Source organism: Papio anubis, chromosome X (genome assembly GCF_008728515.1).
Source record: "Papio anubis isolate 15944 chromosome X, Panubis1.0, whole genome shotgun sequence".
Taxonomy (NCBI): Eukaryota; Metazoa; Chordata; class Mammalia; order Primates; family Cercopithecidae; genus Papio; species Papio anubis.
This window is the reverse complement of record NC_044996.1, coordinates 134,420,383-134,447,411: the sequence shown is the minus strand read 5'-3', so window position 1 is coordinate 134,447,411 and position 27,029 is coordinate 134,420,383. Positions and strand designations below refer to the sequence as shown.

General features: G+C 39.4%; 1 protein-coding gene and 1 pseudogene across 5 annotated transcripts in view; both read right to left on the bottom strand.

Annotated features, from left to right (window-relative positions):
* ARHGAP6 (Rho GTPase activating protein 6) overlaps positions 1-27,029 on the bottom strand; it is a 597,687-nt gene that overhangs the window by 205,704 nt on the left and 364,954 nt on the right. Inside the window, exon 1 of one of the 5 annotated variants that reach the window (XM_017953835.3) lies at positions 23,495-27,025. The exons of the other annotated variants lie outside the window; for them this stretch is intronic. Coding sequence (XP_017809324.2) covers positions 23,495-23,509 — 15 coding nt within the window. The 5' untranslated portion in view covers positions 23,510-27,025. Of the gene's footprint in view, positions 1-23,494; positions 27,026-27,029 lie in introns of those variants that run through there. 5 annotated transcript variants of the gene reach the window in all.
* On the bottom strand, positions 4,468-11,482 carry LOC103880646 (annotated as a pseudogene).

The window sequence follows — 27,029 nt, the reverse complement described above, 5'->3', positions numbered from 1 at the left end:
TATTCAACAGTTTGACATACTTAGCTGCAGCAGCAGCCACAGTTTGTTTAGCCAGGGGCAACACGTAAGAGTGATAAATTAGAAAATGTCAAGCCATTCTTTCCCTCACCTGCCTGACTTTAAGTAATTAATGACCGCTGTTTAAATGAATTGATTAGTTTAATAATTGAAAAATTCAAGACGCTACCCTTATTTCTGTTATTTCTCCCATCTCCTTCTAACAAGTTGTTCAAGAATTGTATCTCTGTTAAAGTACAATCACGTGTCACTTAATGATGAGGATATATCCTGAGAAAAGTGTCGTTAGGTGATTTCATTGTGAACATCACAGAGTGTATTTATGCAAACACCTAAGCATTATCATTCAGTGTGGCAGATATACAAAAAGTTATACACAAAAAGGTACAGAAAGGCTTACCAGTGACCTAGTGGACCATGAAGTGAACATCACAGCATGTACTTACACAAACCTACTACACACCTAGGCTAGATGGTACAGCCTATTGCTCCTATAATACAGACCTGTACGGCATGTTACTATACTAAATACTGTAGGTAAGTGTAACACACTAGTATTCATGTATCTAAACACATCTAAACATAGAAAGGTACAGTAACAATACGGTATTATAATCTTATGAGACCACTGTTGTCTATGAGGTCCATTATTGACAGGAACATCCTTATTTGAAACCTGACTGCATATTAACAAGCAGATTCCAGCCACCATTTTACAATAACAACAACAACCACATGCACAACAGCAAAAGCTAACAATTTTTTAGCACTGACTACATGCCAGTTACTGTTATAAGCACATCTCAAGGTGCTACACCAAGCTGGTGAGGCTGGGGGATGTCAGCAATGGGGTCAAAGGATGCAAAGCCTCAGAAAGGAGGAAAACATTTGATTTTTTTTGAGATCTACTGCACAGCATGTCGAATATAGCTAATAACTGAGTACCATACATTTCATAATTACAGAGAGTAAATTTCAAATGTTCTAATCACAAAAAAGATTAAATATTTGGGATGGATATGTTAATCAGCCCGATTTAATCATTCCACATTGTATTCAAAATTCATAACATCACTTTTTACCAAATAAATACAATTATAAGTTATTAATATATAATTTTAAAAATTCTGAGAGCCCGTTAGATTTCTCAAGGGTTAACGAGATGCACGTGGGTCTCACAACTCCAGAAAGCATAGCAACTATCTCCTTGGCATCTCTAAAGAAGATGGTCTTGAAAACCAGATAAACACAATCTTTTACACGTCCCACAAATATTAACTGAGGGCTTCCTTTGTGCCAGGCATAGAGCTCTATGCTCTAGATGTGCTTACTCATCTAATCATCACGACACCACCATTGCTCCCATTTCACAGATATTTAATAGAAGGGTGGAGAAACTTGCTCATAGACCCCCAGTAAGAAGGTGGCAGAGTCAAAATGAAGAGAATAGATTTGGCAAATCACTTGGAGTCACTCAGTGAATGGTGTCATCATCTCGGCACCCAACTAGAAAGCTGCAGGATGCCTCTCTTCCTTTCCTCTCTATTCTCATGGCTGTTAGAATAGTGCCTGGCACATGTTCAGCATGTTAAAATAATTTTGTTGGGGCTCAGAAAACAGTATCTCAAAAGGAAGACTGCTGCTGAGCATCTTCAGAAGCAAAAGTTTCTCTCTGACCTTCTCCCGTCCTCCTGTCTCTCAGCCCCATTTTGCCCTGATGCTAGCCATAGAAACTAGAATCCCTTTCCCCCAAGATAGGTCATAAAAGTCAGAACCCCTTTTCCCAAAAGTCAGTCATAAAACCTAAAAAGTTCTATGTAAAAACTGGCCATGAAGAAATGATCTGACCTACCTTGTTTGACTGTAGATCCTAAGACTCCTGTTCTAGACAGGGTCCTCCCTCATACCAAGAATGAAGAAATGCTTCTCAGAGAGGCCAAGAAGAATCTAGACAGACAGGTCTTGCTGGGTTTCCCCCACTCAGTCCATTAGCATTTAAATCAGACCCTTTCTGTCCAATCACATTTCTACATGGCTGTCCACATGTTGTTGAACCTAAGCATAAAAATGGACAATTGTCCATTTTTCCCTGTATGTTAGGTATTCATTCCAAAGCTCCCTGTGTATACAAGTTAAATAAATGTGTATGCCTTTTCTTCTATTAATCAATCTGCCTCATGCTAGTGTATTTTCAGTGACCCTTTAGGGCGCAAATGGGAAGTTTCTTCTTGACTCCCTTACAGTTAGTAAATGAAATAGGTAAAACACATGAGCCAACTGCTCGCACTAAATGAGTAAAACCATGCTTAAGATAGGCAGAATAAACACAAGGCTCTGTGAGCTGCAAAGTGAAGGCATTTAATCAGGCCCACTAACCAAATTCTCTGTGTGAATTCAAATGCTATAGATCTGTTGCTGATTTACTGTGTGTTATTCTTCTTTATTGGTTTTGGAGGTCTGAGACTATCACAAAGAGGTTCTTGTGGTCTGTTCTTGGCATCTCACAACATCTCACAATGTTGTCATGGGTAAGATGACTGATAACTGTTTGTTGATTAGACTTTCCTGGGCAAATATAACTGATTACAGAGAAATCATAGCCATAACTGGCCATGTTTACTTTAAAACTGTGAAGCTATATATAAACAACTAACAAAATGGGGCATATTGCTAAATCAATGAGAGCAAAGTACCCAAGTCCAAGACTATTTTCAAATGATATGTTTACCTTCTCACACTAATCTATTCATTTTCCTTCTTTGATTAGATTTTAAAGGTTTAGATCAAGTGTGGTTCTCACAAAAACTAGACATATTACTTCCACCTAGTGACCCTCTTGCCGCTATATTTTTCCCACCATTTTCATGAACAAGCTCCTTTTAGATCCATCCCCCAGAAATATACTTTCTCTGAATAATCAAATTATTCAATCCCTTTTTGTGCATTCTGCTCAAGGCTTCCCTATGATGTCTGACTCGCTCTGGTATTTTGGGTGCTGATGAATCTTAGAGATGTACACATATATTCTGACTCATTTGCAACTTTTTTCTTGATGCAAACAAACACAAAGCAAACGAAAATGTTCTAGAGGGCACATACATTCCCTTATTCACACTGCAGGGCCACAGTGTACAGACAGCAGAAAGTCATGTGGTTTGGCTTGCTGGTAATACCAGAGATCTTCATCCCTATGCTTTGTGAAGTGGATACATCAAAGTGCCTCTCTTTCAAGGTGGTTTGACTCAAGTTCATGTTGAGAAATGCATTTTAGACTAAACTTTTTTTTTTTTTTTTTTTTTTTGAGATGGAGTCTGGCTCTGTCGCCCAGGCTGGAGTGCAGTGGCCGGATCTCAGCTCATTGCAAGCTCCGCCTCCCAGGTTTACGCCATTCTCCTGCCTCAGCCTCCCGTGTAGCTGGGACTACAGGCACCTGCCACCTCGCCCAGCTAGTTTTTTGTATTTTTTAGTAGAGACGGGGTTTCACCGTGTTAGCCAGGATGGTCTCGATCTCCTGACCTCGTGATCTGCCCGTCTCGGCCTCCCAAAGTGCTGGGATTACAGGCTTGAGCCACCGCGCCCGGCTAGACTAAACTTTTTTATTTTGAGATAATTGTAGATTCACATTCATCTGTAAGAAATAATATAGAGCCATATCCTATACTCTTCTCCCAGCTTTCCCCAGTTGTAACATCTTTCATGACTATAGTACAATGTCACAGCCAGGAAACTGACATTGATTCAACTATCTTATTTAGAATTCACAAGTTTTACATGTTCTCATTTATGTGTGTGTATGTGTATGTGTGTGTATTTAGTTATATGCAATTTTATCACATATGTATCTTTGTGTGACAACCACAATAGTCAGGACACAGAACAGTTTCATTGCCACAAGGATTCCTCATGGTACCCCTTTACAGCTATTTGCACCTTCCTCTCAACTCATCGTCTTCTTAAATCTAGCAACCACTAATCTCCTTTCCATATTCAATGAAAAGAGGATGTCCAACTGGGCAGAGGCAACATCCAGCAGGAGACAATTACACATTCATTGAAGAGGATGCTCAGATAAAGTACAGTTACCTTCTCCACTGAGAAAAGTAAGGCTATGGCATCAGTAGAAAATTATGTTCTTTATTCTTAAATAAATCCACATAGGATGGGGCTTGATATACTTTGGCTGTGTTCCCACCCAAATCTCAGCTTGAATTGTAGTTCCCATAATCCCCACATGTCATGGAAGGGACCCAGTGGGAGGTAATTGAGTCACAGGGATGGTTACCCTCATGCTGTTCTCGTGACAGTGAGTTCTCACGAGATTTGATGGTTTTATAAGGGGCTTTTGTCCCTTTTGCTCAGCAATTCTCCTTGCTGCTGCCATGTGAAGAAGGACTTGTTTACTTCCCCTTCCATCACGATTGTAAGTTTCCTGAGGCCTCCACCACCATGCTGAACTGTGAGTCAATTAAAGCTCTTTCCTTTATAAATTACCCAGTCTCCAGTACATCTTTATTAGCAGCACGAAAATGGACTAATACAGGGTAGATGGTCAATCCAGCAGTAGAATGGGACGAAAATCTAGGTTAGTTAAAAATCTTTGTGCATAAGGAAAAGAACAGCATGAAAAAGTAGAAGAGATAGCCTTCTCTTTTTCTTAAATAAGACAGGAAAAAGCACCTTTTATTGTCCTTGCTGTAGTGGCAGCAGACTCATTAGTTTTCATAAAACACAATTTCTGCAATATGGTCTGTTGATAAGGTTGCTCCATCATGGGAGGACAAACTTGAGGCTGAATGTTAATGACAGAACTAGGTCTTCTCTCAAAGCCTCTAATGTGTGCTATTTCTCATGAAAAACCCCTGACACCATAAGATGCTTCAGTTAAAGCTTCTGAAATATTGCAGTGGCATAATTGACAGGTTTGTTGGTGCTATGAGTTTCTCACACATGTAAACCCTTTCGGAAAAGTTGGAGATAAAAAGATAGGGGAAAGTTTGGTTTAGAGTCACAAAGTTCCAGATACCCGCCACAGATGCCTCTGCCCAGTGTCGCTACATGTTCTTTTCTAAGAAATGCATTCAATCACTCAGTATTATGCACTGTGATTGAAAAAAAAAAAAGATCTACTCACCACCATCTACCCTCCCTTACTTATCCTCCATGTGAAGCTCATGGTAGCAGCAGCTGAAGACAGAAAAGTTGTATCTGTTTTCTCACACCAGAGACATTACTTGGTGACCTGGTGAATGGCATAGGCAAGATTATCCATGTTACTGGAGGTGCTCCCTGCCACAGGGATGCAGCCATCCTTTGTCATATAGATGGAAAACTCTTTGGTTAGCTTTTCCACCTGTTCAGGCTTTAGCCTTGTGAAACAAAGCATGCCAATTTAGTCAGTCATGTGTTGTCAGATGTGCGAGGAACTCTCCTTACTGCAGTTGGAGATCAGCTGAGTCTGCGTGCTAATAATGCAGTTGGCCATGATTTTCACTTCTTGCAACCATTGTTTTCGCAAACCCAGGCTGTTCAGAATGGTAGAGGCAATACAGGCCCCATTGAGAGAAGGGTTGGAATACATGGGACGGATCAGGATCTTCAACTGACTCCACTCTTTTGGTTTCATTCACTGTCTTTGCAGATCACAGTGAAGGCTCCCATATGCTGACCATATAAAGCCCATGTTCTTGGCATATGATTGACAGAGACAAACATTAATGCTCCGTTCAATGAAGTTGCACAGAGCCCAGGTATCCTTGTTACCATCACCACTGGCAAAACCTTGGTAGACCATATCAAAGAATGCACAGATTCTTTTCCTTTGCCACTATTATTATTTTCTTCCGCTGCTTTGCATGAGGGTCCCAGGCATGCAGGAGAAGAGCACTTTGCTCTGGTATTTTTGAAATGTCCTCCATAGCTCCCGTGAAGTCAAAACTGCAAGTCTTGGGGTCATAGTATTAATAATCTTGTAGTTGCATGCCAGCTGCCCTGAAGATTGGTGTGTGATTTCCCCAGGGTGGTTTGGGCAGAAAGACATCTCTGTCTTCAAAATTTTTTAAAATCTTTGCATAAAACTGGCTCCACCCCTTAAGGCCCTAGTACCAGAAATGATTCGCACAGTGACAGACTGGCCACTTTTCAACACTTTGCTCTTCTCACCCAAGGCTAGTTCTGTAGATGCCTTGCAAAATTCAGCTTGTCCCCCAATGGGCAGGTATTCCTTGTCTAAATATTTTTAATTATATTTTGAGTTCTGGGGTACACGTGCAGAATGTGCAGTTTTGTTACATAGGTACACACATGCCATGGTGGTTTGCTGTACCCATCAACCCATCACCTACATTAGGTATTTCTTCTAATGTTATCGCTCCCCTAGCCCCTTGCCCCCCAACAGGCCCTGGTGTGTGATGTTCCCCTCCCTATGTCCATGTGTTCTCATTTTTCAACTCCCACTTATATGAGTGAGAACATGCGATGCTTGGTTTTCTGTTCTTGTGATGGTTTGCTGAGAATGATGGTTTCCAGCTTCATCCATGTCCCTGCAAAGGACATGAACTCACCCTTTTTTATGGCTGCATAGTATTCCATGGTGTATATGTGCCACATTTTCTTTATCCAGTCTATTATTGATGGGCATCTGGGTTGGTTCCCAGTCTTTATTGTCTAAATTTTTTACTGTAATCTAACTGGGTCTCTTATCATCCCGGTAGGCACCGACTCCCAGATTCATCTTTTTGCTATTGATGTCCCTCTTAAATGCTTTGGTGACTCCCAGGATGGGATCTGGAGGTCTCATTTCCACATGGGCCCACAAGGAGCTGGCTCTGGCAGAGGTCATGGTGGGGAGGCCTAGGTAAAAGGTGGCAGCGACCCCCTAGAGGACACGGCTGGAGTGGAGCAGGGTAGGGCCATGGTGGACCTTGAGAGTGCAGTGGGTAGACACAGGACAAAGTAGAGGGCAAGAGGGCGCAGACCCAGGGGGCATGGGCTCCTGCTGAAGGTTTTGTTCTTGTTTTGTATTATGAGACCTCCACAGTGGAGTGTAAAATGAAGTTAATTCTCTGCATATTTTGAATTAAAGCTTGCACAGGTGTTTCAGCCTGCTAAACAGTTCAGCCTGGAGTATTTCAACTTTGAATTATTCAAATAATTATTTTAAAATATTTTAATATAATTTAGCACACAGAGAATGCCTCTGTGTAAAGTGGTGGTAATTTAAAATAACTAATGATCATAATTATTGGAATCTAGTCTCCTGGGCATTTTCTACTTCATAATTTACAGGGAGCCTATGAGAGTTGAAACACACTGTATTTTTGCCAAAGGAGCCTCATGCTTTGTCTGCATTTTATGGCTTCCTTTGCACCTGGAGCAGCTATTTTAGGACTGTCTAGACAATCACCCCAGCTTTAAAGGTCTTTTCCTTTCTTTTCACATAGTCACTGAGCATGAAGGGTAACAAATAGATGATGCTGGCACTCTCTCACCAAAGATACTATTCAAATAGAGACAGGAACAAGAATGCCTTTGCTCTGGCTCACAAAATCAAGGTGCCTTAATATACAGCCCCAGATGTCTACCAATTGGCCAGGCTTTAAACCAACAAGAAGGCCTTCCAATGTCCACATCTGTGTAGTAGCTGGATCATACTTTTTGGTTGAGCTGCGTGAAATGGTTACTATTTGACCATCTTGGACATATAAAAATGGCAATTTAAGATGTTTCAATCCAAGAGATTTGGGAAAGAATTTGGGAGTGCTCTGTTTCCTTTTTCCCTCTCCAATTCCCAAGCAACATTCATCTGGGTTCTAGCAAGGACCCAGGATGTACAACTTCTGCAGGTCACTTTTGCCAGTACAGGGAAATAATGTAGCCAAGCATGATTCTGGAACATTTCATACATATGTGTCCTAGGTAATACCTAAAAGTCAGTAAGTAATATCCCAGGGAGATGTACACCAAGTCAGTTTACTTCACCCCTCACAGTCCTTTCTTTCAAGAGGTAAGAGACAGCTTTTAAGCTCTCCACAGGACTCCTACAGTCCACCTGTCCCCCAGGCTCTTTAATGGGTTCTGAGACTGCATCCCAATCTCAGACCCTCCTGGGAATATTTCTACTTGGTACTCTCTGATGGCAAAATTATTTCATTTTGGAGGAAAATAATACACAAAAGTAGATATCTACAGATATATAGATGTACATTGTATATAACATACAATATTCAATTATATTATATACAACATACACTATATATGCATTTTTACATTATATACTATATATATGTCACCTAGCAATGATCAGTTTTATTTGCTTCCTTATAATGTTAGAGTATTTATTTCTCAGCACAAGATGTGCATATATTAATTTTCTGCTAACATCATACCATTTCTACTGTATTGTTCAAGAGCTATCTCTACCGTTTACTCTGTCCCACTTTCTCCACTGATGATATGTGTACATGAATTAGTTTGGGGGTCTGAAGTCCAAAGCATTTCTCCTGAATATAAACTGGAGCTTCAAAAACGAGAGCAGCCCAAGAAGGTTGGGCCAAGGGCTGAGAAATTTCATATCGGTGCCACTCACAACTGAAAACTGTGTGCCAGGCACTGGGCTAAATGCAATGGTAGTATGGGGATACAAAGTAGATGAACACTCAGTCTCCATTTAAACAGATACCATTCTTATAGGGGAATAAAATTACAACACCAAGTGGAGCAAACACAGCACAGAACCAAGTCAACAGATGTTGTCTTAGTCCATTTTGTGTTGCTATAAATGCTGGGTAGTTAATAAACAACAGAGGTTTATTTTGGTTCAAAGTTCTGCTGGCTTTACAAGATAGATGGCACTGGCATCTGCTTGGATTTCCTCAAGGGCTTTTGTACTCCATTAAAATATGTTTGAGAAGGTCAAAGAGGAAGGAGACACGTGCAAAGAGGTGTCCTGGCTTTCTAGCAACCCACTCTTGCAGGAACTAATCAATTCCCCTGAGAACCAATCTAGTCTCATGAGAATGGCACCAAGCTATTTATGAGGGAATCCATACCTATAACCCAGACATCTCCTACTAGGCCCCACCTCCAATATCACCATGCTAACCATCAAATGTCAACATGAGATTTGATGGGGACAAACAAACCATGTCCAAACCACAGCAAATATGGATTCAAATTATCTGAGGGCCATGGCTTATGAGCAGCGTTATTAGGGCAATTTGCTTAACTTACCCTATTTCCTCCCTTGAGTATCAGTTAATGATAATTCCAATTTTACTTGGCATTTAATAAGATAATTACTGAAAATTTTATGTCAGGTAGAGTGAGACTGGCAAACTTAAAACACTATAAATGCAAGCCCTTATTTTTAGTGAGCATCCACTGCATGCATATACTACCCCATTTCATCCTCAGCAATCTCAATCTTTTAATGTATTACTACTTTCTTCCTTTTAGATAGACAAGTTGGGCAAAAATAAGTTAAATAATTTTACCACTAACAGAAGACTCTTTGCTGCAGGACAATAATGAAGTCCCGAACTGAAGGCAAATTTCTCCAAAGTCACCAGCAATTTTTCACTTCTCAATTGCCAATATCTTCTCACTTTGTCAGTTTTCACTTCCCAGACACTCCTTAAAGCAATTCAATCTGTTTTCTACTTCCACTATTCAGATAAAACTGGTTTGGTAAAAGTTCTCAATGCTGCCATGTTGTAAAGCTGAAGGGGGACTGTTCTGTTTTTATTCTACCTGACCCCTCAGCACCACTAAACCTAGCTGGCCATTCATTAGCTTTGCCATCTGGAATCAGTTTTCTCCCCTAGCTTTTGCTATAAGCACCCCTTTTCTCTCTTTTTCCTTCACTAGCCACTTGCTCTAGGTTCTTTGCTGCTGCTTCTGCTCCTTTAGAGCTCTAAATGCTGGCACTCTTCATGGCTCTGTTCCAGGCCAACATCTCTTAGTCAATCCTTCTGAAGATGTGCCTGGAATTTGTGAACCTCCTGAATCAGCCCCACCAGAAAGAAACAAGCTTCACTTGTACATTAATTACTGAATTCCCAACACCTGAAAGAATCTCAGGCACACACCAGGTGCTCAACGAATATTTGCTGAAGGAATGTGAATTGCCTGAAGTGCTTGAGATGCTCCTGGGATGCCCTTCTGGACTTCTAAATTGGAATCATAGTGCATCTGAGAACCAAAATCTCTGGTCTTCTACCACACCAACTTTTATCCATGTTCTTTCCTTAATCTGATATCCTCTCCCACTTCCTCTTTCTTTAACGTGCAGGGAAGCCTTTCCTGACCCTCACCTCCACCCAGATTTAGTCGAATCTTCCTCTCGTGCCCTTTCATGGAACCCTCTCCTTTGTGGTACTGAGGTCCCTTAAATTTTACACATATCTGTGTGACTACTGCCAGCCTGCCTCAGATCATATAGGCTTGCACGCACCATCATACCTCCATTCCCTCAGTAAGTCTCCCTCACAGTGGTCCCTCAATAAATATCAGTGAATAAACTGTTAATAATACAGATTTTATATTAATGTTAATATGTAAAAATGTATTAACAATAAATATATTTAAATTATATATTTATGATATAATGAATAATTAAAAGTTAAATGATGACACAAATTTCTCTCTCCAGCTCCGAGTTTTCCTCTGAATTCTACACGCCCATCTACGGGCGTCACATTTCCAAATGGATGTCTGATGGGTTTCTCTATTTCAGCCTGTCCAAAACCCCAGCTTTTAAATTTTCCAATACAAACTTGTTTCTCTCTCAATATTTTACTCATGTTAGTAAATAGCATCGCCCACCCAGTTGCTCAAGCACGATCTTGAGAGTCACATTTGATTTCCCCTTTTCCTTCACCAGCCCCTTACCCATATCTAATTAAACACTTAGTCCTGTTGCTTATACTTCTAAAATATATTTCAAATCCATCCCTTCTCCATCTCCACAGCTGCTGCCAAGCCCAATCTTCCATTAACACTCAACTGTTGGCTTGCAAATCAAGTGGTCCTCTGTATCCATTCTTACTCGTCTACCACAGATTTTCTACACAGAGCTCAAAACATCAACCAAACCATTCCCATTAAAGCCCCATCCTAATTCAATGGCTTCTCACTGCAATGCAATGAAGTACACACACCTTAGTGAGGCTCTGCCTATCTATCCACAGCACCTCATGCCATTGCTCCCTTCACTCACTAGACTCCCAACTGTCTTTTGTACATACTGTGCCCTCCGCCTGGAATGATTACCCCATGTGTCCCCACCCCTCACCCACCTCACACACCTGTTCCAGTCCTCAAATTACATGCTGCCTTCTCAGAGCAACCTTCTTAACGGTATCTAAAATAGATTTCAGCCGGGCGCGGTGGCTCATGCCTGTAATCCCAGCACTTTGGGAGGCCGAGGCAAGTGGATCAGGAGGTCAGGAGATCGAGACCATCCTGAGTAATGCGGTAAAACCTTGTCTGTACTAAAAATACAAAAAAATTAGCTGGGCATGGTGGTGGGCGCCTGTAGTCCCAGCTACTCGGGAGGCTGTGGCAGGAGAATGGCGTGAAGCCAGGAGGTGGAGCTTGCAGTGAGCCGAGATCGCGCCACTGCACTCCAGCCTGGGTGACAGAGTGAGACTCCGTCTCAATAAATAAATAAACAAATATAAAATAAAATAAAAAAGATTTCGCTGGCTGGGCGTGGTAGCTCACACCTGTAATCCCACCACTTTGGGAGGCCGAGGCAGGTGGATCACAAGGTCAGGAGATTGAGACCATCCTGGCTAACACGGTGAAACCCTGTTTCTACTAAAAATACAAAATATTAGCCGGGCGCGGTGGCGGGCGCCTGTAGACCCAGCTACTTGGGAGGCTGAGGCAGGAGAATGGTGTGAACCCGGGAGGCGGAGTTTGCAGTGAGCCGAGATCGCGTCACTGCACTCCAGCCTGCGCGACAGAGCAAGACTCTGTCTCAAAAAAAAAAAAAAAAAAAAAAAAAAAAGATTTCGCCTTCGGATATCTGTTATCACAGAAATATTTCTGTTCTTTACACAGCATTTGCCACAACTTGGAATTACTGATTTACTACTGTTTATTATCTTGTTTCTAGATGGAAACTTCTATGTCAGTCTTGTTCATCATTTCATCCCTAGCACCTAAAATGGAGCTCAGCATAGATTATCAACAAATGGTTGTTGCATGAATGGATACAGTGGAGAAAAACAGATTAATACAGTTCCAACAGGTCAGTGGTTACCAGAGCCTGAGGGTGAAAAGAGGGGTTGACTATAAAAAGGCAGAATGAGATTTGGTGGTGGTGGGGGGTGGTATATATAGAATTCTTCTGTATCACAATTGTGATGTTGGCTACACAATTTTATGTATTTGTCAAAACTGATAGAACCATACCCTGCAGAAGGTCAGTTTTACTCTATGTAAATTAAAAAATAAACTAATAAAATTATGATTCCAAAACCCACATCAACCCAGAACAAATCTAAGATTCCAAGATTCACAGGTTTGGAGTGGTTTTTTTTTCTTTTTTTCTTTTTTGGTGGTGGTGGTGGGTTCAGTTAACTTCCTGTGTTCATGGTCAAAGTACTGACTCAAACCATACTTCCCTATTTTTCATTTATCAATTTAAAGAAAGGAAACCGGAAACAAAATAAAGGTGTGAAAGATAAACAATACAAGAAAAAACACAGTAGTAAAATAATATTTAAACTAATCACGTAATAAAATGTCAGCATTTATTCATGACATTTGGCTCTGTTTGTACTGGATCACCCCAGCAGGTCAGTGGCTGTGGGTTGATTTCATAATAGTGCCTCCCACATGTACGCCCACAGCTGACCTCTGCTTTGTGCAGTTGATAATGACTAAACTTCACATATTATGCTGGCAAAATCTACTCCTTGCCTGGAGGGCTGTTACACACAGGGAATTACAGTTTCACAGCTGAACAATGTTTCTCAAATTCTAGGATGATCTACTTTCATTAGAACAAAGTTATATGGGCTGATAAATTGCTGTCTTTTGTCAAAGTGTTACTCATCATTGTATATTTGCCCAACAGATGCCACTGAGAAACCCCATCCTATCAGGGGGAAAGAAGGATGCAGAAATATGTATAGATTGTTTAGACACAAGTTGCATTCTCTAAAGTAAGCACATGACATATGAATTTCATCTTACAACCTTCCCCCACCCCCACCCCCACTACTGACTTTCATCCGTTAGAACGTGTTGATGGATATACCGTTTCAAAACGAAATATTTGGATATCTGACTCTGATTTGGGGAAAGGGAAATGGTGAGCTAATTTCCTCTTTTATCAAGCTGAATCACTAAGTTCACTCTGTTGCCATGCACGCATAAGTAATGCCATAGCAACCTCTCAGTTTGCTCTTAAACACACAAAAGCAGAACTATGCGAATAGGTACATTTTTTAATCCTTAGATTTTCTTAGCAGCTTACATTTTATAAGACATTTTATGGTACGGGATTATTTAGTTTACCTTTGGTAGTCTTATTGCTGACTGACACATATATCATCAATACCAACACAACAGAAAGGCTTAGTTCTTGGAAAATTTTCCAGTAACTTTCCTTTATTCTCAATCTCTAGCTCACAATTAAAAATTTGTACATTGGACACTATAGTCTGGATCCTCTTCAGGATTTTCTTTATAAGGATCTTAACTTTAAATGGGACTGAAACATATAATTTGAAATTCATGAAATATAGAAATACACGGACCTCTCATACAGCTATTTAAGTAAATTCAATGAAAGTGTAAGTATCACTTGGTATGTACTAGGAATTATGTCAGGTTCTAGAAAGAAAGAAAATCTTTACTATCAAGGGATTCAGATGAACTCCTGTAGAAAATAAGGGATGGGTACTCTTGAATTCTGCCACTTTGGGGTTTAGATTTTTATGCCTACAAAATATACTGTAACATCTAACTTTAGACTAGTTTAAGAATATGAACAGACACTTCTCAAAAGAAGACATTCATACAGCCAACAGACATATGAAAAAATGCTCATCATCACTCACCATCAGAGAAATGCAAATCAAAACCACACCAGTTAGAATGGCAATCATTAAAAAGTCAGGAAACCATCTCACACCAGTTAGAATGGCAATCATTAAAAAGTCAGGAAACAACAGGTGCTGGAGAGGATGTGAGAAATAGAACACTTTTACACTGTTGGTGGGACTGTAAACTAGTTCAACCATTGTGGAAAACAGTGTGGTGATTCCTCAAGGATCTAGAACTAGAAATACCATTTGACCCAGCCATCCCATTACTGGGGATATACCCAAAGGATTAAATCATGCTGCTATAAAGACACATGCACACGTATGTTTATTGCGGCACAATTCACAATAGCAAAGACTTGGAATCAACCCAAATGCCCATCAGTGACAGACTGGATTAAGAAAATGTGGCACATATACACCATGGAATACTATGCAGCCATTAAAAAGGATGAGTTCATGTCCTTTGTAGGGACATGGATGCAGCTGGAAACCATCATTCTCAGCAAACTATTGCAAGAACAGAAAACCAAACACCACATGTTCTCACTCATAGGTGGGAATTGAACAATGAGGTTACTTGGACACAGGAAGGGGAACATCACACACCGGGTCCTATTGTGGGAAGTGGGTAGGGGGGAGGGATAGCATTAGGAGATATAACTAATGTAAATGATGAGTTAATGGGTGCAGCACATCAACATGGCACATGTATACCTAGGTAACCTGCACGTTGTGCACATGTACCCTGGAACTTAAAGTGTAATAATAATAAAAAAGTCCACCTAAATTGAGAAAATGTGGATTTTTAAACATTTTTATTACCCTCATGCATTTCTTCACAAATGTATACACTTCTTTCTACTGAATGACAACAAAATGAAAGCACTAGTACTATGGAAATGCCTTTTACAAAATGCCATGTCACTGCTGTCTGTCAAGTGTCTTTGGCTGATAGACTGGATGAATCATTGACTTGTTCTTGAAATACCTGAAATGGGTTTCAGATTCCATACTTGAATCTAACATTATTTAGCCACCTCTGCCAAATATTTTAATTACTTAAGGAATTAAGGTTTTATTATTTTATAGACTGGCAATACACTTCAATAAAATTTTAGATATCCCATCCACCCTTCCATGAGCATATGTTAATGTATCCAAAGCTAAGGAAATTTGGATCAAGTCATTTTTTTCACTTAAGCACTTACATATAATTTGAAGGATACACATCAGGAAACAGAAAATACCAACTTTCTCACTGACCAGATGTGTTCAAAAATACTCAGCAAACTGGCATCCCTTCATTTCCGATCAGGTAGAGAGCTGTGCATTCTTAAGACTACTAGGCTTGTTCTTAAGCAAAGCTTGCTGTTGCTCACTCTTGCTGCTCTTAGAACTGGGAGCAAAAGGTTTGATTCTATAGGGTTGTCTTGATTGTAACTGTAGAACTAGGAAGCCCTCTGTACTTCTTGATGAATCATATTTTAAGTTATTTGTATGCTATGATAAAATGATTTTTTAATTTTTTAGGAGTATTAATTTGAGGCTTTAATAGATGGTCCCCAGGGTTAATATTCATTTGAAATGCTAATATAGAGAAATTATTTACATTATTGATTGTCAAAGTATAGTCCCTAGGCGAGAAATGTCAATCTTAGCTGGAAACTTATTCGAAATGCAACTGTTTGAACCCCACTCCGGACCTACTGACCAAGAACTGTGGAGATAAGGCCAGCAATTAGTATTTTAACAAGCCCTCTAGGTGACTTCAATGTACTCTCAAGTTTGAAATCCACTGCTTTATACAATACACATTGCTCATTTGGGATAATACATACAGAACAATTTATGTTGAGAAATAGCTCTTTTCTTCTTTTTGATGGTGTGTTGTTTTTGTGTTTGCTTGCTTGTTTTGTATTCTGATAAAAGTAATTGAAAATGTTTAATATAAGGATTTTTGCTTATCCCAGTATGGTTATGACACAAGATCACTTGGTTCCTGATAAACTAAAAAGTCATTGTAAACATTGTGGTTTTGAAGAACAACCTACTCAAAATATATTTTATTAGCAGCAATAATAACAAGATGACTAATTTGAATAATCTAGCAACTTGAGACTGAGGAAACAATATGGCTTAGAGTCAGAGGGACTTTAGTCTAGCTTAAATCAGGGTTACTCAACATAAGCATTATTGACCTTTGAGGCCAGATAATTCTATGTTGGAGGGGTGCTATAGGATATTTGGCAGCATTCCTGGTCTCTACCCACTAGATGCCAGGGGATGCCCCTTCTCATTTGTGATAATAAAAAAGTCTCATTGTCAGATATCCCCTTGCAGGGGCAAACAGTCCCTAGTTGAGAACCACTGGTCCACTGGGGTTCTCAACCTCAGCAGTACAGTAGAATCAATTAAGAATACTGATGCCCAGCCAGGCGCGGTGGCTCACGCCTGTAATCACAACACTTTGGGAGGCTGAGGTGGGTAGATCACCTCAGGTCAGGAGTTCAAGACCAGCCTGACCAACATGGTGAAACGCCATCTCTACTAGGAAAATACAAAAATTAGCCAGGCATGGTGGTGGCAGGTGCCTGTAATCCCAGCTTCTCGGGAGGCTGATGCAGGAGAACCACTTGAACCCGGAAGGCAGTGATTGCAGTGAGCCGAAATTGCACCACTGTACTCCAGCCTGGGCAACAAGAGGGAAACTCCATCTCAAAAAAAAAAAAAAAAAAAAAAAAAAAAGAATACTGATGCTCAGACTGGTTGGATTGAACCAGTACATTTTCAAAGCTCAGTAGGTGGTACAAAGGTCCAGCCAAGACTGCCAAACACTGTACAGACATCCCAGTGCATCCATACCCTTACCTGGGAGAGAGCTGTAATACCATCTATTCTAACTATCACACAAGATCAGGTGAGAGAGCATTTATGAAAGCATTTACACCACAAGGCAATAAGTATGTTAAAGGCAGCAGAGAAAAATAATGTACTTTTCAAAGTTGTCATTGAAATTGAAAAATGTATCCAGCTCTCTATTATGAATTAGGATAGTTTATATTTACTGTCTCTTAGATTCATGCCCCATTCCCAATAGGAAAGAGATGTGATGCATTCTCTAAGTCTCTCTTGGGAGTAGATTCATGATATTATTCAGTCTTCGATGGGCAGAAAACCATACAAATTGGATAAAATCGTTCGTACTATGCACCAGTGATGCTCTGAATATATACTATAAAATCAATATTCTTTCTATTCTTTTGCGTCTCAATAACCAATTTTGATAAGTGGAAAAGAATTCAGATTCCTCTGACAATAGCTTCTTTAGAAAGAATGGGGAAAAATCTTGGGTTACAATTGTGTCAATCAAAGGGATTCTTTATTTTAAAAAAGATAAAAATATCCAAAGCAAATAATAATAAATGTTAACAGTTACTAAATCTGAGTAACAAATACATAGATATTTGTTTTCATTTTTCTGTATTTTTCTTCCAAGTATCTGACTAAAACTTGAAGAGGATGTTAAAATCAGTTTGAACAAAGCACCAGTGAATACTTCAAAGGAAAATAAAGAAAAAAGCACGTTTTTGTTGATGCCAGGTGACTATGGAGACCCCATGGGGATGGGGAGGCCAGCTGGGGGCCAAGAGGTTACATCTGACAGTGTCTACCTCAGTTTATATTGCCAGCTTATGCAGGGAGGGCACATTAGCCTTTGATATTCAAGAGCAGTTCTAACTGAGCAGTTCAGCTAGGGTGTAAGGAAATCTTAGTAGTTGATTTTTTTTTCATATGTTCTAACAGCTTTTAAAACAAGGAAATTATTATCAATATCTGCTTCTACCCTCCTTAATGAGTTGCAAAAGTGTGTAACCCCTGCCTTTCTCGCTAATAGAAACAATATGGTAGCAATGGGGACATTTTACACAAAAGGCAGAGTGAAAAGATGGCCTTTTAGGCACATTTTTTTTTTTTTTTTTTTTTTAAAGAGATGAGGGTTTTTCTATGCTGCCCAGGATGGATGCAAACTCCTGGGGCACAAGTGATCCTTCCACCTCAGCCTCTCAAGTAGCTGGGATTATAGGCGTGCACCATCATGCTCAGTTTAGGCATATATTATAAAAGAAACAATTTGCCTGAAGCACTACACTCCCCTGTAGACTGTGGACAGATAAGTAAGCAAAACATTTTTTCTCCTAGAGTAGGAGTTGGCAAACTACAGCCCCTGGGACAAATCCAGTCCACTGTCTGTTTCTGTAAATGCTGTATTAATTTAACACAGCCCAGTCCATTCGTTTGCATATTATCTATGACTTCTTTCAGCTACAACATCAGAGTTGAGTAGTTGTGACAAAATCTGTATAGCCTCAAAAGCCTGAAATACTTACCATCTGTCTTATTACAGAAAAGTTCCCTAACTCCCATCCTAGAGTATTAACATATAAATTTGTTCCATAGAGCCACTGTAATCCCAGCACTTTGGGAGGCCGAGAGGGGAGGATGGCTGGAGCCCAGGAGTTCGAGACCAGCCTGGGCAACACAGCAAAACCCTGTCTCTACAAAAATTACCCAGGCACGGTGGTGGGTGCCCAGAGTGTAAGCTATTGGGGAGGCTGAGATGGGAGGGTCACTTGAACCCAGGAGGTGGAGGTTGCAGTGAGCTGAGATCATGCCACTGCACTGTAGCTTGGGTGACACAGTGAGACCCTGTCTCAGAAAGAAAGAGAGAAAGAGAGAAAGAGAGAGAGAGAGAGAGAGAGAGAGAGACAGAGACAGAGAGACAGAGAGACTTAATAACAAGTGAATGGACAAAATAAAATATAATATTTCTCAATGACTTTTATAGTCATGCAGTAGTATACATTTATACTACATTTTTGCTTTAATACAGAAAAAATAATTATAAAGACCCAAATATTGTCACCTTTTCTCTTAAAAAAAAAAAAAAACTAGTGTGGTCTAGAAAGGAAACCTAAAAGAGGATGTGTTGGTAATTAATAAATTAACACATTGTTAAAATATTACTGTTTGATAGTTTCTCAACCTAGCCATTTCCTAGAGTAAGATTATTTTATTTATATACCTACTTGCAGTTGAATAACTGTAATACAGGTAAAAATACTAATGAAAATTCATAGGCAAAAATATTTCCCTTTTTATAGAAAAATAGAAGTCACAGTTGTATGCTAGAGAGAAATAGAAAAACAATCTTTTCTTTCAGTCTTTACAAAATAATTACCTCTATAGGGAGTAAAGATGATATTTGTGTTTTGACATAAGTAAAAGCTTATTTTTAGTTCATTTCATATGCCTGGACTTTCCAATGTTTGGGGGAAATTTAAGAAATGGAGACGTTTTTGTAGCTTCATAAGACTCTATCATTTCCAGAAGCCTCATAAATTGAAAATGAGACTTTACTGACATTCTTTCTTTTGTTTCTCCTCAAAAGAATTCCCAAATAGGAAAAGAGTATGTAATAAAACAGAGAGTGCAGAGCTATGGTTGTCAAGGCAACTGTAATCATCTTGCCCTTGAACTGTGATAGAGCATCCACTGCAGTTCAATCTAACCTCATGTTTCCTCAGAATGCTTATATATGTTCGAAGTCCTTATTATATAGCAATATCATTCCAATCAATCAGGTGATGATAGGAATGTAGAACAGGAACCAAAATGTCCATGGCATTCCCATTATGGAAGGCAGATGGGAAAACGACACTTGCTAGCATACAGAACAGCTAAGAGAACATGTCCTTCCACTCCACGCCATTCAACATGCATTTGGAACACTGTGCTGGCTACTACCATTAATAGAAACATGAGTCCAGCCCATAGATAAAGTAGTAAATACAGATTAAATGAGCTGCAATCCCGTGATAGATCCCCATACCCCTAGAGAACTATGACAAACTACAGAATGGCTGGTATACACACTCACAAATTGCCACTTTGTGGAAAAAATAGTGACTATTTGTGACCATCGGTTTGTCTTCATAGTGAAGAGAAGAAAACTTTCCCCACACAATTTGGAAGACACTGTTACTACTTATTTGTATCTCATCTGATGCTCCCTTCAGGGCTACAGAGGATTGTGTTTTCTCTAGGAGATAGTCAATGTCTTAGAGGCTGGGCAGCCAGAGTTTGCCTCACTGAACGCTAAATGATCTTTGCTTATATTTTCCAACACAGACACTTATCAATTCTGAAAGTCTATTAAGATAGCTGGATATTTCAAAGTCCACATGCATTTTCCCATAGAAATAATGATACAGTGGTTTTGGTTCATAGGTCAGCTCAAGTAGTCTCATTTAACCTATGACATACTTGAAGTACAGAGCAGGAAGTACAAATGTAACTGAGAACCCCATTCTCACCCTTCTGAGACTCTGGAAAACAGAAAAGAGTCCCCATTATGGGATAGGGGAAGGAGCACTGGGTTGCGATCAGAAGTCTTTGTCTGTATCAGTTCCTTCTCTGTGCCTCCAGGCCAGAGACCATCTCCTCTGAAGTCAGTGCTGAGGCCCCTGGATCCAGCTCAATCACATGGCTCACCATGGGAACTCAGCACATCATTTACTGGAAATAAAATAATAATCACCTTGCCATATGATCTGAGGTCATCATTTAGTCATTCGAACATTTATTTTTCTGTTTTGTTTTGTTTTGTTTTGTTTGAGACACGGTCTCGCTCTGTTACCCAGGCTGGAGTGCAGCAATATGATCTTGGTTCACTGCAGCCTCGACCTCCTGGGCTTAAGCGATTCTCCTGCCTCAGCCTCCCAAATTGCTAGGACTACAGGTGGGCACCACACCCCGCTAATTTAAAAAAGTTTTTTTTTTTTTTTTTTTTTAAGAGAGAGGGTCTCACTATGTTGCCCAGGCTGGCCTCGAACTCCTGGGCTCAAGCAACTGTCCTGCCCCAGCCTCCCAAAATTTCACTATTTCTGAAATTCAGGATCCTCCCGTATAAATTAGATGTTTGGGAAAAATTGGCCAGGCACTAAGCTTCTCTTACTCTCAAATTGTATTGTCCTTAGATCTGTAGAGAGCTTCTGTTATTCCTGTTTTTTTTTTTTTTTTTTTTTTTTTTGTATAATAGTGATAACAATGGGTTCTATAAAGGGTGGATGGGAGGATATCATAAGGATAGAGACAGAGTTAGGATAAGCATTTTACTATTGGTGGGGAATTGAAGACTTACGTTTTTGGAAAGGAATTTGCTGAAAAAATAGACACTGGCATTTTTTGCTGCATTGACAATGTGATAAGAAGCACTCCCCAATTTCCCCTCTCAGTGAAGTTTATTTTTAAGTAACTCCTATCCCATCTTCCTGGTGTCTCATTCCACTCATTAAACAAACTTCTCTGTTTTTTGTTTCTAGTGTATCTATCACCATCTCACTTACCTTATTGTTTGCTGTGTATGTATTGGCCATCCTTTGGCCCTCTAGAAAGAAAGTACCATCAGGGCAGGGGTTTGTGTCTATTTTGTCCAGAACTGTATCTCCAAAGCCTAGAATAGCATCTGCACATAGTAGGCATTCAAAACATACTTAGTGAATAGATACATGAATGAATCACCGAATGACAGCAAAAAAAAGTATACTCTTCTTCAGATCTAAATAAAATAGACATTTCAAAGGGTATGTTGAGGTATCCACTGAAGACAAATTTTGGAGTATTATGAAATCCAGTAGGAGGGAGATTACTTTTTGTCAGAAAAACTAAGGTAAGGAGACCCAGTACCCCAGACTACTATCCAAAAGATTGAGTATCAGGGTGATTGCTTAGATAGAGATGTTCTTGATATATTAGAAGTAAACATGTATAAAGAAGGAATGCTTCTTGTATTTCTACTTAGACCTGGGAAATGTCTGGTATAATGGAAAACACCCTGAGGCAGAAGCCATCAGGCATCCACAATCAGTGGATTCTTGCTCTGCCTCTTAGTACCTGTTGACTTTGAACAGCTAGAGGACTTCCCAAACTTCAGATTTCTCACTTGTAAAACTGGAATATGGCCCCCTGCTTTACAAGGTGGTTGTGAGGGTAAAATAAAATGTAAGGAAATCCAGAAAAAGAAGACCTTCAGTAAATGATGGCCTCTCCTACCATTGCCATTACCAACAGTAGCCTTGCTCAAGTCACTGAATCCCTCTGGGCTCCAGTTCCCTTTTCTACAAAACGAACACATTGGATGAGAAGGATTTCAAATGGACTTGCCACTCCAAAAATCCTGTATGCTCAGTTTCACTCCCTCAAATATGTAACTATGGGGCTGGGTGAAAAAAAACAAGATCTTTCAAAGAGAACCTAGACTTAGCTATAGAGGTTTATTAAATATGATAAATTATCTGTGTTATCATTCTACATTCATAACCCTAAAATATAATTTTCCCTTAAAAATATTCTGGAAAAAAAGTTTCCCATGTCTTGGCAAACCAAACTCCAGAGAGTTTTCCAGTGTTTAGAAGGGCTGAAGGGCCCCAATATTTTAAAGATGAATATAATTTGGTGCTGAAATCTTCCTTTTGTGTTTATGACTATGTCCCAAAATAGAATCCTAGAAGAGAGAAGTGTGACTTAGAAATATCAAGAGACTGCCTAAGAATCCAGCAGGGCTTCATATACATTTTAGTTGATTTACACTTTAAAAATGTTATTCATTTACATGTTTCCATATTTCTACTGTCCCAAATAGGATGAATTTGACAATTTGTGAATCATGAAAAAAGAAAGAAAATCAACTTAATAAACAAGTTATTTTCCCTTTGGGTCATATGTACCCCATAAGATAACTTTAAAGCAGTATTTATATTACAGAGACATTTGCTTGGGATTAGCAGAAAATAATTTTCAGGTTGTCAGTCAGTCTTTAAAAATCTTTTTAAAGAAATTATGCATTCAAAGAGCTCCCAGGGGGGAAAAAGTCTGTTAATTATAATACTTCTGGCCAACAAAAAACACTAAATGGTCTGCAATACTTCTAAGTTATTAGTGAAAAAGACCTCCCTTTAGTACAACACAATTTTTAATTCCTTGAAGTATGTCTTGGTGCAACAAACACCCCCCTCCTTTAGGTCATATTCAAATTACACACACACACACACACACACACACACACACACACAATGCACCACCCACTTCTCCCATTTCCTCCTATAACCACAAAATGGAATGTTTTACTACAATCATGCACACTCATTTTATTTGCATAAAAATGATGGCTTTAAACTGGTAAAGAAGCAGGAGATCATAATCAAAACTGAAATTAGTAAAAATGAAGTAAAATCTTTTAAAAATAAAAATGAACCTTACATTCTAATATATTTGTGCCTGGATCCAGAGCTACTACATTAAAATAAACATTCATATCATATAACTAAATACAGGTGCCCTAGAAACAACCAACTTACAAAGATCCTGTACATGAGAACAGTCGACCTAAGTGAGCCAGGCCAGGAACAGGGTAGGCTCTCCCCAGACTTGAAGGCTAGAGAAGGATTCCTCTAGGATTCCCCTTGGTCTCGTCCTGCTGGATAGTGGCGCTGGAAGTGATTAGAGTAGAAAGGGGAAGTGAGAAGCCATGGGCCTTGTGCCGCCACAGTACTGTCTTTCCACCATTCTCAACGAGGACTCCATTTCCCATAAATGTTACAAAGAGTGCCTTGGTTCCCAGGCCGGTCCATCAGAAGTCTGCTGGACCCACAGTGCAGCTGGAACTGTGCTATTAATACTAGGCTGACTTCCCACTTGGAAGTCAACTCCAGCCCTGACAGTGCTGTCAGCTCTGTTATGGTTAAATGGATTTGTGGGCGGTCCTGGGAGCCTGCCAGTGAGAACATCCTTTCTGTGGGAAAATTCCTACCGAGGCCCAAACAGCTCACTGTCAAACAGGGTTGTAGACCACAAGTTGTGAGAGCCTTAGGCATTGACCAATCACTTCTCACCTTTCCCTTCTGGAAATACTTGAGTGATCATTAGAGTCAACTCTTGCACAGAGAAACATAAGGCAAGTCCAACATTCAGCACTTGATCTGTTCCATGGCAAGTAATGGGTATATTTTACAGTTGTCATTAATAAAATGACTATAAAATAAATCATACCTCGGTAACACTATGTTCTAATCAACTGAGAGACATTATCACATAATAGTCCTCTTGAATAAGTGGAACTTATGTGTAGAAAGGATACTGTTCTCATCAATAGCAAAGAGTTAGTTTGGTACAAATTGATGAAATACAAGATCAAATAGTTTACACACACAACACACACACAAGGACAGCTAACAATGCAACAGAGATGGGGAGTTATTATAGTAGCAGATTGTAATCTGCTAGGAGATGAAGGATATTCACTGCCTGGGAGCCTTAAGTACACACTGTTAACGGTCCAAATAAGGCAATGGTCATGTTGAAGCAGGTACCTTTGGTATATCTGTAGTTTATTTATCAGTAAGAAGTAGGGTCTCCCTTATCTACTTAAAGACAGCACAGAAACCCCTGGAGACCAAATTAGGGCATGAAAAAGCAAAGGGTCTCCCAAATCTGAGGCCTTCTTAAGTCAGTTGATCAAAGTTCTTAACCAAAGGACAAGGGAACAGACAAGGGCCAACTTCAGTATAGTGACTTGCCCTCCATGTAGGGTGTCAGAAGAGAGATTTTGGCACATCTGAATAATTCTCAATTCTCCAGTACTGAGTCACTAATGATAAGTCAGCTTTGGTGTTGTATCTTTCTTACTTAATCATCCCCAAGGATAAAATATTCCAGTACCCATGGGGAATCTGAAATGAGGTAAGAGCAGATTTAGGTAGGTTTCTTAAATGCCTGATAATGATATTTTAGTTGGCATATAATATATGGATGCATACACATATGTAGACTATATATTATACCTATATACTATGTTCACCCAGATTGATGTATATATACTATGTATAGGTATATATACTACATATATATATGCATATGCACATATATATAATCTTTCATTTTTTATACAATAGATGCCAACTGACCTGTGGAAATGCCTTCAAATTATATTATTCAGTTCAAGCATGCTTAGTACCATATCCATCTGTGGGTAGCCAATTAGAAATCCATGCCTCATTAACATGTTTCCAGACTGAAGGTAAATTGTAAGCATGCACGTCTGTGTTGGTTGTGAAAAACATCATCCTTTGCACTATTGAAGAAATCTTAACGCCAATCTACCCTCCAGAGAAGCCTCAGATCCTTGGAAAATTTTCAGTTTGATCAACACACAGAGGTAAGCCCCAGCAAAAGTTCTTTAACGGGTATTTGGAAAAAAGGCAACACAGAATTTCCCTCTCTAAGTTAGGCTGACTAGTGTGGTGCTGTGGAGACAGAAGGGGATATTAATTCCACATAGTGCTCTCTCCAAGACAAAAGCATTTTAAAATAAAAACAGCAAAAAAAAAAAAAAAAGAGTTCTAATTTCAAGTCACCCTGAGAACTAAACTTCTTCCTTTTAGGAAATTTACTGAACTTGGCCAGTGCTTAGAAGTCTTTAGTGTTGAGATATTTGCTAGGGTGTCCTTATTTAATCAGAAACAACCTGTCTCAAGCAACAGTATTGCTTACACTATGTGTGTGTGGGTGTGTGTGTGTGTGTGTATGCATGGTAGTATGTCAATCTGAGCCAACTTGTCCCAAGGGCCACACCTATTTCTTGATAATTAAACAAACCCGGTTTAGGATAAGGAGTTTGAAATTGGAAATGTGGCAAGTAGCCCAAATGATTTTTTGTCTGATCTCTCACTTCTATTTTAGTTCTCTCTTCCCTAATTGTTCTGCCTCCTCTCTGTACTTTCTGATTGTTTTCCTTGACCTCATCATTGGAAAGGGTGTACCCACAGAGTGAGTGAAGCCATATTCTAGAAAAGTCACTGCCTAGGATTTTTAATGAGCCAACAATCATTTGTGACTGCATCAGGCAAATTTTTCATGCAAAGAAATGCTTAGAAAGCCTGAAAAGACAGATAAATTGATTATCTCCAAGCTACCAAAACAGGCTGGATTTTTGGTGCCTGCTGGCTATTAAATGGTTATCTACGTAGAAGAATTTGCTCTTTCATACAATCTGGTAGTGACATGGTAGTACGGCAGTTAACTTTTACCACTTGTCACTTCTTCAGTGTTTCCATTATCTACCAAAGAGAACCTAACAGTTGTGAACGTCTAAACTGGTTAGGGTCAGTGAGCAACACCTAGCCTACAAGTTTGTTGCAATGATTACATGAGATAAAAAGTATAAAGCACTTCTGTAGTACCTGGCACATGGAAAGATATATATATATATATATATGTTCATCACCATCATTATAACCATGATCACCACCACCACTATCATCACCACCATCATTGTCATCATTTATTGTAAAATGAGGACTACTAATTATAAAATTTTAGTTAGGACAGGAGTGCCATCTATGATAGAATAAACTGAAAGGTAAACACAATAATACATAGTTCTTCTATGTAGAAGGATCCCCTGAGAGTTCATCAGTCTCCACATATTTTCCCCACAAACCATATATCCACTTTTCTTCCATTACCATGGAACCTGACTCCAAAAGATTTAGATAAATTACTGATTTCAGCAGCGTGCTGGACAGATTTTTCTGGAAACTTTGTGGATCAGACAGTAAAATGTAGCAAATATAGCTGTACATACAGATGGACTGAAGAACTATGCATATCAGGTACTAATTAATAAAGTAGGCAAATCTACCATGGCAGGTACCTGGTCCCATCTTGTTTAACATCTTCATCAGCAACTTACATAAAAGCATGGACTATGATTTTCAAATTTTTACTAGACAACTAAGCTAGGAAGAATGCATAATATAAGAGATGAGAGAATTGGGGTTTTAAAATACAATTGTAATTTATATATAATTTTATTAGATCAAAAGGTTAGGATGA